The following is a 13722-nucleotide window of genomic DNA, read 5'->3' as shown; positions in this document are numbered from 1 at the left end:
CAGTGCCGCTATTTCTCGCCTCTAGTTCAAAATGAAACAGAGAGTTCTCTGTTCACCTGTTAAAAGAAACCTGGTCTTGATGAGCAGCCGGAGCCTCGGCCCCCTGAGGAGGATGTTGCTCTGTGTGACTCCTCTGGCGCCATCGCCTGCAGGTGACGGGTGTGAAGACGAGGCATGCAGCTTCCTCTACTGCAGATCTCTCTGCTGCAGAGGAAGCTGCATGCCAGCTCCTGATTGGTCTGGGCGGGACAGTTGGCTGGAATATAGCATTCAACTGGACGCTGTATTATACCAACCTTGGCGCCACTTTGACCTTGATATATAGGGGCAGATTCAGCAAAGCAGGACTGAGAGACCGGGGGGGGTCTCTTGGTTGTTTCAGTTCCCGTGTGAACATTGCACAGATGTTTTCCTGCTTCTTTGTTTGTGTGAAATCGTGTCAGGATTCTGTTCCTCTGCTCTCTTCACCTTTAACCTCCGGCCATGAAGCTGTTCATTAAACACCTCCACATTCCAGCATAAGGCTCTTCTGATCATTTAATTGTTGCCGCGACTCATCTGATAAAGAGTCAGTAACTTAGGCCTTTACACCAAACTACGCTTTACGGGTTAAACTCATTTCCGGGCGAGTTGGCTTGAAGAACATGAATTTGAATTTAGTCAATAATAAATTTGGCATGGCCTCATTTTAGATAGCAATCATTTAATTTCATTCAAATTAATTTGGCTCTGCTGGAAGTGTAAATTAACCTGGCCCATATACCAGCGGCCCAGTGAAATATTTACATTCTTTTAGCCGGGCGTCAGTTAATTGATTTCAGCCGCCTGCCAAACAATCACATCCTAAATTGTTGTTTAATTAAAACGGGCATAGAGAGAAGTTTTTGTGATAAATTGAAAGAAACAAATGCTTGTGCAAGAAGTGTTCTTAATACTGAAGAAGTGTTGTGTGTGTGTGCATGTCCGTGTGTGATAGAATAACAAGAGATGTTCACCTGTTTATTCAAAGTTCAGTGAAGCTCGACTCGATACGCAAGAACCCTGGACTGGAGGATCAGTCACTTGGGTTGATGGTTCCCAGGTGCTGCAGCTTCAGAGCTCTGGTCGCCTGTTTAGTCGAAGTTTATTAATATTAAACATGTCACGTGTCTAAATTTGCACCAACTTTGCCGCTGCACTTCCTCGGGCTTCTTAATAACACATATGTTCGAGTGTGAAACAAATAAGATGACGTTTGTGGAATTAAATAAAAATCCCACCATGATGAAAGGAAATCTGGCTGTTTATCAATGCATCATCTCGTTTCATTACATATTACAAGAGTTGGATATTAATATCAGTTCCATCAGTCAGACAAAATGCTTCTCACACCTGCTGACGTTTTAAACCACTTGGAGTCAGGAAGTGATGCCACTGCCAGATGCATTTTCTTCATATGTACAGTTATAAAAATACATTTATCGTATATGTAGTAAAGAAAAGGACACGTGTAGAATGAAGCAATTCTGAATTATTGTTAGATTTTATTTCACAAAGGCATTAGTGAAAGTATGAAGTTAAATTGCAGGATCCTTGCCCCGCCATGTTGTACAAGAGAATCACATGTTTAACTCGAGGTTGTCACTAAAAGTCAAAGCAAACATGTGACCAGAATAACAATAAGAAAATATGTAAAGTTCTTTATAAGAAATCTATAATCAGGCGTGTTCTAGCTTTGATCTGTGTCTGCTGCAGGTAAACGCTACAGGACGTGACTCTCCCAGGTTTCTGTCGGGACACCTGGAGGTCAGAAGATTTAAGGAGTATATTAGGATGATACAGATGTTGCTACTGAGCACAGCTAATACCAAATACACACTGAATTCATGAATACCAAAAAAACCTCAGACTATGAATAAGAAAACAGCAGCCGGCTCTCCCTCCACCTCCGTCACTTTGTAGAAAAACAAACTCGGGTCTTTTCGGTTTGACGGTTCAATTCTCAGGCTCCGGCTGTGACAGTGGAAAAATCTGAAAGTGCAGTTTAAATATAACTTTTTTTATTTTTGTGCCGTAACAGCAGGTGACAGTTGATATGGATAATGTCATTGTTCGCCATGGCGTCTGAGTATTCTGCTGCACAGGCCTCAGTGTGCCACCTGTGTAATCTGCTATTTATTCTGCACACAGCGTATTCCTTTCTTTTTCCTTTTTTCCACAAATGGTTTTCGCATCAGCAGGAGTTGGTTTCTAGTTTCTTCTCTTTATCAGATGTCTTGTTTTTAACCGATTTTTATCTCAGCCACATAAAACAAATTAAAAGTTTAAAACCCAAAATGTACAGTAAAGATTCGTTTTTTTAACACCCTGCATCCACTGCAAATCATATTCTTCATTTTATTCCCTTTGGCAACGCACGTAATTGGCTGTTCATATTGGCTTCGGCAGCACACTTCAGATAAATTGCCTTCAGTGATTCCTCTATTTCAGTTTGATAAATCTACTCAGCATGACACACAATCTGACATAAGATTTACACAAAATAAAAACTCAGACTGTCTCCGTGTGTTTCTAGTTTTTCTGATGTCCTGGAAAGTTGGACATCTGGAAGTTGTCCCCCGTGAGTCCTGGGTTGTCGTAGACCCTGTTTCCAAAGTTCAGGTCCAAAGGTTCGCTGTTGTCCAATCTGAGGACTGGAGATCAGGCAAGTCTTTACAATCACCACTGGAATGTTATCAATTGTTTTTAAAAGGAACATTTAAAAAAACATTATTGTTCTAATCCAACAGTTTGGTTTGTCGCCATTGTGTTCACCCTGTGTGTTGTTTGGTGTGTTTGATTATAAGCAAGACTACACAAATGCAACTGGACGGAATTCTACGACACTTAGTGGAACTACGTGATGTGGGTCAGGAAATACCTCATTAAATATTTAGGTTAGAGGTATTTATGACAGTGTGATGATGTACTGAGTTGTTGCTTCTAGTTATTTGTTGTTATCTTCTTACTATCAGTGATAAGTGGTGAGACATAAACGATGCCAAATCCTGACATGACAGGATCTTTGAATAGCAATGGAAGTTATTGGCAACAGTATATAATAATAATAATAATAATGTTAATAATATAGTCCAAAGACTGTACATAAAGATGGACTCTTCTTCCTCTTATAAAAAAATATAGCTTTTGATGAGCCAGAGTCTGTGTGGTGGTGATAGTTGAATGGAGATGTAATATCAAAGTCTAACCAATCAACATGCTTGAAAAGTTACGAGTCGGTCTCAGCTGTCAATCAGGAAATTTCTATAGCATCAAATAATATCAATCGTGAACACTTGAACTTACATTAGTGGGATAAGATCAACCTAATATGACGGAAAACAACTTTGAGAAAGATTAGTCTGTTTGCCATCTGTTAACACGGTGGAGGTAGGGGTTCATAGCTGCAGCCAGCCACTAGGGGGTGATCATGACAATCCGGCCATTCATTTTCAGTGCTTGATTGAATCTGACTTATCTTAAATATATAAAGTAAATATACAGCTGAGTCTCAAACATCTAACTTTCAGTCTGATTCCTGTATCCTGCAGCAGAAAGAAGAAAAAAATAAAAGCATGGAGTTTAAATTTCAGTTGGACCGTAAGAGAAGGTTAAGTGTGGGGGGAACCGAGGGCTAGAAGGAAAAAGGTTAACATTTTTGGAAACACACTTAGAATTAGATGAGAAGATCAATACCACTTTCTTATGGAGCTGCAGCCCGTGGCCTCCACTGAGCTCTGAGACTGAGTGTGAACGTGTCTCACTTGATTTCCAGCAGCTAATGTATCAGACTGTTTCTGAGCTGCTGGGAAACAGTGTCTGACTCAGTGAGTGACTCGTATAGAGACTGTGAATAAAGATGAATGACATGATAACCACTCTAGAGTGAAGCCAAAACATCTTGATCACCCCCTGTTGGCTGGCTGCGGTATCGCGGATAAACCCCCGGCTCCTCCATGTGTGTGAATGGGACATGGAACAAAATTAAATGTCCCGAATTAGACAAATGTCTGATAAAGATGGTTTTTAGTTATTTAGGTATAGTTATTTTAACATCAGTAGAGGTTCAAGTGATTTCTTATCCTGGTAGTTTAATTTAAATTAGTCATTCGTCATGATTGACAGCTGAGACTAAATCCACGATCACCACTACACAACAAAAATCACGTCAATTCAGCCATTATTATTATACTGCAATCTGCAGTCCCCTACTAAAATGATCATTTTTAGGTTTGGTCAGATCAAGTGTACAACCCTAATTCAATCCTAAACCAGCAATCACGGATAAGAGAGATTATACTGGGACTGATTTGGGAAATCTGCAGGCAAACAAAGTTCCACATTGATTTAGCAGGGTGTGTGTGTGTGTGTGTGTGTTTGGTGGAGCTTGCTAACCTGGGTCTGAGGGATACACCTCCACCAGTTTCCTGTGAGAGAACCCCATTTGGTGTTTCTTTTTCAGGATGACGTAGGCCACCAGTCCCACGATGCCCACGGCCACTGCGGTTCCCAGTACAGCCGCCCACGCTCCATGCCGGCGGCTCTTGTGTGGATCTGATGCCAGACCTGTGTGGGAGGAGCGGGGGGGTCGAGGGGCAGGGAGAGACAGTTAATAAATGATTTGTCAACACTGAAAATGATTCATATCAGCTGCTGTCGTCGAGCGTTAATTGTCAGATGATTATGATTGAAATGTGTTTTTTGAGCACTTTGCATTCACACCCACTCCAGCCAGTCAGCTGTGTAGATTTGTTTCATTAACACCGCCATAATTAATCCAATCAACATGCCAAAGTCATGATGATTTGATGAGTACATTTGAATATTTATAAGGCAGCAGCCTGTGCTTATTACTGTACTTCCCATTATTGCTCGTCAGGTTTATTTATTTAGCTCTACATCATAACGTGTATTATCTCAAGGCTCTCAACAGAGCACAGGCAAGATCTGATGATACTCATAGAGACATTTTCACCTCAAGCAACAGTGAAGAGACAGAAGCTCCCTTATTACAACAAGAAACCTCAGTCAGAATCAGTCAAAAATAATAATTTTTCCCATAAACGTATGATATGTAACTTCGGCCACCAGGGGTCTCTCAATCAAAACAATAAAAAACATTGGATGAGGTTGTGAAGCAGTGTGGGATCATGGGAGTTGTTGACTTCTCCAACACTGCTGTTGAAATTCGACCTCATGTTCACGGATGACGTCTTTTACTGAAGTTTTATTCACTTTAGCAGCAAATAGCGAAGAATAATCATATATAATAATCCACCAGTGAACAATACAATATATAAAAAAGGTGATAAATGTAACATCCCGCTACTTTGAGTAAAATTGGGGATTTCTCTGGGTTTGAACATTATTGTGAAACATCTTGTCCAAACCAGCCTGAGCCTGGTCCTGACAGCTTTTGGTTGGTTATCCAAACTCAAATCCCCTTGTTGTTGTTGTTGTTTTTTTGTTGTTGTTTCGATGATGCTGATGATATGGACACTAATGTTTGCCTGTTAGTGTGAAGGAGCTCGAACAACGATTGGGGGAATTATTGTGAAATTCTCCTGAGGGTCCAGCATCTTTACGTTAATGACCCCCTGACTTTCCTTTTTTTCTCAGCACCCTAAAGTTGACATTTGTGGTTTTGGCTGAAGGTTTAGACCGTTGGACAGATTACCATAAATGTCAGTGCAGACATTTAGGTCAAGGGACACAGTGACTGTTTACTGCAGGGGTCTTCAACGTTTTTCAGGCTAAGGTCCCTCAAACTGATGGCGAGATGGAGCAGGGACCCCCTACTATATAAATTGCATAAAATAGTGTTTATTCTGGGCCTAGTGCCATGTATAAACATAGCTACCCTGTTATTGTGCATTCAATACTACCCTTGTGGTTAGTAGCATGCTAACATTAGAAAGGTGGCTCAGACAGCTCGCAAATCCTCTCAGACTTATTTTTCAGTTACAGTAATGTTTTTTTTTACATTGTACAGTGTCTATTTCTCGGTAAATTAAAAAAAATCTAAGCAAACAAACAACTTTTAGGTACAAATACGACCATCTACGGAGTTTGGTCCGCCATCTTTTATTTTTTAGCTTCGAACTGTTTAGAGTTGAGCATAAACGCGATCTGATTGGCTAGTGCCTGTGCTGTTGTATTTGCATGAAAGGGGCTGTGAACCGGTGCCCAGCTTGAGAGAGCTACTGTGTGTAGCTGAATATGTGCATTGCTGACTGAAAGATAACGTCTTCTGCCTCAATTTATCCGTTCGCTACAATATGTTGGATTCATGTCAATGTGTAGCTAAAGACAATATATACAATTCTGGTTCTGAAGAAGTGCATTTTGTGGGGGGGAAAAAATTGAAAAAAAATTGAAATTTTTTTTCTTATTAACCAAACATTTCGCGACCCCCCTGCAGTACCCTCGCGGACCCCCTGTTGAAGACCACTGGTTTACTGTATTTGATTTATTACAGAATAACTGAAGAACTGATGACATTTACATCTCTGCCACTGTGAGCATGTTAATATGCACCGCGCCGCCTCACAGAGCTGATATAGAGTCGACATAAAACACCCCGATGCCAGTGTGACAGTATGTATGTTACCCTGGTACAGTGAGGTCAGGCAGCTGTGGTTCATTTTTATTTTATTATCTAATGTCAGGAAAAGCATTGTTGCACTTGCACGCCCATATTTAGAGGGTCCACGTTTATCTGTGCTCAGCCGTTTGTGCCTGTCACGGTAACTGTGGGCAGGTTTCCTCCCTCAGTGTTGCCCACCGCTTCACAACTGTTGCCCCACTGGTTATTGCCCTCACCTGTTAGTGGTATGTCCTGCTGCCACATCTGTCTGTGTGATGTGAGTTTGATTTTAATCCAAACTCTGCAGTTACTCGATAAAGACTTTTTTTTTTTCTTGTCGCAAGCTCACTCATGTAAGTAGCATTTCCAGATAGATAGATAGATAGATAGATAGATAGATAGATAGATAGATAGATAGATAGATAGATAGATAGATAGATAGATAGATAGATAGATAGATCAGTATGTTTCCTCAAAAACAACATTTCTATATCTTTGGGTAACAAAAAAATTACTTTATGGCACTTTTTTAGTGCAGCAAAGCCATTGAGATCATATTCATTTTCTGAATGTGACTCGTTTTCAGTAGTAATAGTTATATATGAGCTTATTTACAAGTTAAATGTTTACATGTTAAATAAGCTGCACAATCATTTTAATTTCTGATACCTCAAGTCATGACAACATTCTGTAGTTCTCTGTAGTTTATTTTTACCCATTTGTGTAAATAATATATTTACTACCTGTTTCAGAACTTCTCTCTATCCGGTGCAGGACTCTCAGATCGGATTAAAATATTTTTTAATATCTCCTCTATCTCTTTTTTTCTTTGACACCACAAGCGTGACTGGTCTCTCGCCCCTGCACAGAGGCAACAGTGTCTCTGTCCTCGGTCCCTGACGGCTGCCTTCAGGTTGTTTTTGTTTTTTATACCTCAAACAGTGTTTCATTGTCTAGTTAAGAAGTTGCCTGTAATCGATCCCTCAGTCATCGCAGGCACCTCGATGGCACCTGATACCCAAATCCGACCTTTTCCTTTGAAAGAATGGCCGTTTGTCCTCTGTCAGTGGGAAAATACATGCAGGCAAATGTGGGTCAGGGAAAGGGAGGAAATAAAAAACAATATGCAAAGCAAGCAACAGAAATATATGTGCTCCTGTGTTGCCTCAAAGTCTCTGAAGAGGGTTTTTGTTCTAGTTTTGTTGCCCAATAACTCTCGTTGTGTTACCTGTCAAACCTCAAACTCAGTTATAAGCGCCGGGACTTTCACATTAACGTTATGTTTCTCCTGGTGACTGTCTGTAAAGTAATAGGACGGCTGATAGGGCGGAACACAAAGACACAAGAAATATACACCAAGACACTGAGACACCTTAAACTGCAGTGGTACCTCTGTCTGCGCCGCCGCCCGAGGCTCCTTCTTTGTCCGTCATGTTGGCCACCTCGGGTGTGAAGGGAGCGAGAGGGGTCGTGGGCTCAGGGTCGGCTCCTGTGGTCTCAGAGGGGACCGCTGTCGTGGACGAAGACGTGAGGGACGTCTCATTGGACCCCGGTGTCGCTGTGGTTGTTGCGGTTGTTGTGGTTGTTGTGTTGTTCCCCTCTGTGCTGTTGTCTAACCCCTCATTCTTCTCTGGAGCCAAGGTTGTCGTGTGTAAATGAGTGCGATTATGAGGGGTGTGGTTGTGATGACTGGAATGAGCTGTGGAGGTTTGATTGGTCATCGTTGAGTTGTGATGACCGGAATGAGCGCTGGAGGTTTGATTGGTCATCGTTGAGTTGTGAAGTTCCTCCTCAGCTCCTGTCATGTTTGTCTGGCTTGAGTTTGAGGGACTGGTTGTGGTAGTGGTTGGAGCAGCTGTGGTGTTTGACACTTGAGGCTTCTCGTCTGTCTGATTTGAAAACTGGGGAGGCAGCACCGGATTACCAGATGTTTTATTTTCACTGGATTCACCACTCGACCCAAACATCATGTAGCCCGATGGAATTCCATCAGCTTCAACATTGTTTGAATCCAAAGCCTCTGCAAACGGTTCCGATTCATATCCCGGCTCATCTGTAGCGACCGGAACCTTTTTAATTCCGCCTTTTTGTTTTATTTTGTGGACTTGACGGAGCCATCCTCTATCGATGGTACGACCCGGAGAGTCGGTTGACTCTGGGAGCGAGGCCAGCTGACAGGTCTGGACGATCAGGAGGAGGCACACCGTGATTTTTAAATAATGTTCCATTTTCACTTTGGTGTCAATCTGAAACACACGAGAGAACATAAAACATCATTTTAATAATCAAAACAATACGCTTGTTGTCTTCAAAGTAACTCATCACATTATGACTTCATGTAATAAATAACTTTTGTTGTTTATCAACTTTGTCTTGAGTCGTACCTTGAGATCATCACACGATTAAATTTAATTTGATAGTATATTGATAATTCACAGGAAATTGTCGATACATAATAACAACATTTTCATTTTTGTTTTCGCTTGTGGAGAGTTTGGTTTGAAGGTAGTTTTCTCAAGAAACTGTTTTGTGTTGAGTTTCATTGTTTAGTCTTGATCCTTGAAAAAGATGTTTTAAAAAATAGATAATAATAATCTCGAGGTTAACTTACTCGCTTGTTTGGAAGTTATTGACTGAATCACATGACCTTCATCAGCAGATAAAGACTGTGGTGACATGAAACTGGAGATGCTCCAACATATTGTTCTGAGCACTTTTACAGAAAAGTTGTTAAAGAGCTGCAGAACAAGTATGTTAGTGGACTTTGTGTTGAACTGTTGTTTCCAGGGCCAAAGAAAAAGTGCCTATAGTACATCTTCCAAGTAGCAAAGGTATAAGAAAGTTATTACACACATTCCCTTTAGCTTCCCTCGACAGTATTCTGTATTCATGATATGGCAAATGGACTGCAGTTATATAGTGCATTAATAGTGGACCATTGAAAGTCGATCACACAAACACACCCCCACACACACACACACACACACACACACACACACTCCGGGCATAGAGGAAAGTAATTTTCCATGAAAGTCATATACTCTTGTTCAGTAATTATGCAAACATAGATTTACTGTGATTGGGTAATTTCTCCAAACCAATGTCTTGTAACTAATCCACAATGTAACTAGAGTAGCACTCTGTATAGTCTGCACCTTCAACGCCCAACAGTCGTCCAAATGACCAACCAATGGACAGGGAGGAAAACAAAACCTCCTTGGTGGAGATGATTCCTAGTTGTGTTTGGAGATGAAACATATAGAAATTGAAAAGGACTAAAAGGAAGTGAGGTTTTTGGTTGTTTTGTATTTCCTTTCCCTCAGCGACTGACACCTCTGTTCACCTCCTTCCCCTAAGCTCCTTCAGGACGGAGCCACAGGACTTGAATCTGTGTTCAGCGCAGTCTCCAAACTCCAACCCCCCCCCCCCCCCCCCCCCCCCGACCACATGCAAAGAGTCAGTGTGAATCAAGACATCTCTGCTTGGTCCCATTTTTCCGGCAGCAACAATATCACCTGCCTAAAGAGCACAGGTCGTCTGCGCTGACACGAGTCGGGAAGTAAATCACTGAGCGACTGATCCCGACACACTCACACCTCCAGGGTCTTTACTGGGAGTCGCCCACTTGAAGTTGGTGGTGAACATTGGCCGAAACACCGTGAACCTGACAGATCTGGCTGCTACCTCAGGTTGTTGTGCAGTTTCAAAGCAGTCAACCCTGTATTGTTACACAGCAGCAGGTCCCAGCACAATCTCCTGTGAGATCTGTGACATTTTGACAGTGGGAACACACACCGATGCCCTCGGAGTTGTGTGTTGTCCCCATCGGCATCACACTAACACACAAATGACTCCAGCTATTCCCCGGCCAGGCCACTGTGTTGACCGGCTGCTTGGTGGTGACCTGCTTCTTGTTCAGAGTTCAGCAGCGAAACGGAGCTTCTGAACATGCAAAGCTGGTTTTACCTGTGGCGACAGATCAGCAAGTTTTGCATAGTCGACTAGTTCACGGCTAAATGGAAATAAATAGAACATTCCATACACCCCAATTGATTTTCTCTTAATGTGATCAAAAATAAATATCTTTGAAATAATCCGGGGGCAAATCATCTGCCTCTTTTAAATACTGATGGAAACTTGTCGTCAATCACCAAAGTGAAACGTGAATGTCCTCCAGTGGTGAGTTTCTGGAAAAGGTTTGTTTATCGTCTCACATGACTTTCTGCTCTGTGGGAAATGAATGGAGACCCTGTGGGTTGTTAATGGTGCAACCTGCTGGTATAAATCTAACAGTTAACGTTTGCTGATGATACGACACTAAGAACACGTCATTAAAGAAAATGGGCTAATCCACCGAGACGGGGCAGAGAGGGAGGACGATTTAGAAACGTCCAACAGTGCAGTGGAAACAAGAAAGTGACAAAAAGTCTCTTTGTGTCCGGAGACTTTTCAGCTGCAACGCTGGATGAACTAAAAACATTTTTAGTTGTCGCAAAATGTTTTTAAGTAAGAAATATCCAATCAGAGAGCTTGAAATTCAGTCACATACAAAACTTCATAGGCTTCATCTGAAGACCCCTTGAGTCACAGTTGGAAGACTGTTCCAAGGCTCCTTCAAATGCGGTCGATGAAGAAATGCAACACAGGCTCTTTGGTCCACGTGGCACCTGACGGCCTCAGGCCCCTGAACTGGGACACAGCTCTGGTGCTTCCTTCAACAGGTGAAATCCGTCCGGCTCTGGAATCTGGCCCATTGTGGATACATCTAACAATGGATCATGTTTTGTTCACAGTTTAGGAATATCCTTTAATTTAGTACTTTATCTAATTCGCAACAAACTAACTGGCATTATCTGAATGGAGACAGCAGCTCAAAACTGTAGGTATTGTCCAATAAAGCCATCGACCAATATTTCTCCAGTTTGGGTTTCGCTTAATAGGTTTAATTTAATTTCACCGAACTTTGAATGATCTTGTTGTTAAAGAAAGTTGCAGCTAGAAACACTGACACACAGACACTTCAGTGGAATTTCAAATTTGCAGAACAGTGAGAAGTTTTCATCGTGAGAAAACACAAACGACTTTGTGAACTCCAGTTCTCACTGTTTTAACTCTAAACGGCTCTTCTGCCAGTGCTGTGACTTTTCCACTGGGTCTAACCGGGGTTATGAGATGAAGAAATCTTGGCTAATTTGTCAGCTACTTGTCACTCAAACAGAGGATTAAGCTTGAAAGGAGATTTGCTGGGGGCCTGTCATCGGAGGCCTTGGGGCTAAAACACCTCTGCTGCATTTCTCTATATCAGTTTGGGGCAAAAGTAGGTGATAGATGATCATAATGATATTATTAATTTCAACTGGAGGATCATCCTGAAGAGTGGACTCCATTGGACTGAACTCCGTGGAGGACAAAAGTATAATTATGCTGCCGGCATCTGAGAATCTGGTGTAAATGAAACAAATGAGTGTGGAACCAGTTTAACAGGCAGCTCAGTGGAATCACTGGTTTGTTTTGATTTGTACAAGCATGTCATCGCTCGATGGGGTTTTAAAGAAATCTTAAGTATCTGTTACCATCTGTTTGTGTGACGTTCAGGGTGCGGGTCACAAAATATTAAAACCAGTGTTTCCTGTTTTGATTAAAACTCATCGTGTCACTTCCTGTCCACGTTACAAATATGCCCACATATTTGGTCGCTAGTGTCACGGCCAACGAGTCTGGCGGCCTCGGCAGGTGGAAGGAAACCGGCTGATGTGTTCCTCTCACCCTCTCACACTCAGAGTATCAACTCGCTGAAGAGTTCCCATTGTGCCGGTCTGTCAGAGGCTGAAGCAGTTATCACCTCAGCAGGTTCACAGAGAAACAGTCACACACGGGGACACTTAAAGATACACGAGCACACAACCTGGTCATTGTTTGTGTTAAGCTCACATGTGTAACACCTGTGTGTGACATGTGACATGTATGGGGAACGGTTAGTGCATCTTTCCACTGGGATGTGGATTTACAGCATTTACAGCATTTTACAACCTGAAAATCTGCCTTAAAGAACCAGCTGCTCTCAGTTTCATATAAACTGCACTGCTGAGAGGAATAATACACTTTTTATTCCACTGCATTTATTTAATGTAAAATATGATAAATTATAATAATCCTATCACAGATTAAGCACCTGAAGTAAGGTTTCTCTTCAGATTAACAGTTTATATTTTAAAACTATTTCACGTTTTAATTGTCACAGCTTAAATTATATATCATAATCGACAGTATATGAAGCAGATTCCATTTGGTCCATTAATAACCCAGTAATACGACAGGGGCCTTACTTTGTATTATATATGTAAGACTATTGAGGATTAGGTTTTAAAACACATCCATCGTCTTTCTGAGACATTTCACTTGTGTTGTCATTTCACATAACTCAGTAGAAATATAGAAAATAGATCTGTACACATGTATGAGGGCCTCCATAGAGAAACAACTGACTCTAGTAGGTCAGATACTTTAACCCCCTGGTTCATTATTCATTGTGTTAGTGACAAACACTGGTGTGGCCGCACTGTGTGTTCAGTGCTCAGGTTGTGTTATTCCTTCAGTATGGTTGCCACTTGCTGTTTTGATGATCTGAAGCCATGAACTCTTTATACTTTCACATTCTCCGGATCTAATTTCACCCTTTGCGAAGTAAAAACAGAAATAATAACAATTACGTATGTATGATTATGGAATAATGAATCATTCAAACTTGACATATTGCCGTTAAAGTAGTGGAGAATTTTGCTTTTGTTTTGATTAAAAACACAACTCCAAAAATACGACTCAAACATGTTTAGACAAAAAATTAAATCCTTCATTTTGATTTTTTAAAGCCGCACATTGTCCTGAGAAAGAGAAAAAGACATAAATCCTCCCTGAGTCAATCCTTACCTTATTCTCAGGCTGTATCGGATGAGAACAGGTGCACGGGCGACAAATCTCTTCACTGAGCTGCCAACGTGTGAGAGTGAATCAGCAGTCGGCCTGCAGGAGGGAGGGGGGGAGGCAGGGAGGGAGGGAGGGAGGGAGGGAGGGAGGTGGCATTCAGGGAACAACCTGCTCAACCTGCTTCTTCACCTGCC

The 13722-nt window shown here is 41.7% G+C and overlaps 1 protein-coding gene across 2 annotated transcripts; it reads right to left on the bottom strand.

Moving 5' to 3' along the window:
* Positions 1-1503: 1503 nt before the first annotated feature.
* muc15 (mucin 15, cell surface associated) lies at positions 1504-13612 on the bottom strand. Of its 2 annotated transcripts, XM_053424834.1 has the most exons (5): positions 13532-13612; positions 8360-8848; positions 7995-8311; positions 4414-4584; positions 1504-2672 (listed from the first exon to the last, which is right to left on the bottom strand). In XM_053424834.1, the coding sequence occupies exons 2-5, from the start codon at positions 8830-8832 to the stop codon at positions 2551-2553; spliced, it is 1083 nt and encodes a 360-aa protein (XP_053280809.1). In that variant the 5' UTR covers positions 8833-8848; positions 13532-13612; the 3' UTR covers positions 1504-2550. The 2 variants fall into 2 exon arrangements, with proteins under 2 accessions (XP_053280809.1, XP_053280800.1); XM_053424825.1 differs by having other exon boundaries at positions 7995-8848.
* Positions 13613-13722: the final 110 nt, after the last annotated feature.

The sequence above is a fragment of the Pleuronectes platessa genome, chromosome 1 (assembly GCF_947347685.1).
Source record: "Pleuronectes platessa chromosome 1, fPlePla1.1, whole genome shotgun sequence".
Taxonomy (NCBI): Eukaryota; Metazoa; Chordata; class Actinopteri; order Pleuronectiformes; family Pleuronectidae; genus Pleuronectes; species Pleuronectes platessa.
Note: the sequence above shows the minus strand (reverse complement) of the source record. Positions and strands in the feature narration are given on the sequence as shown.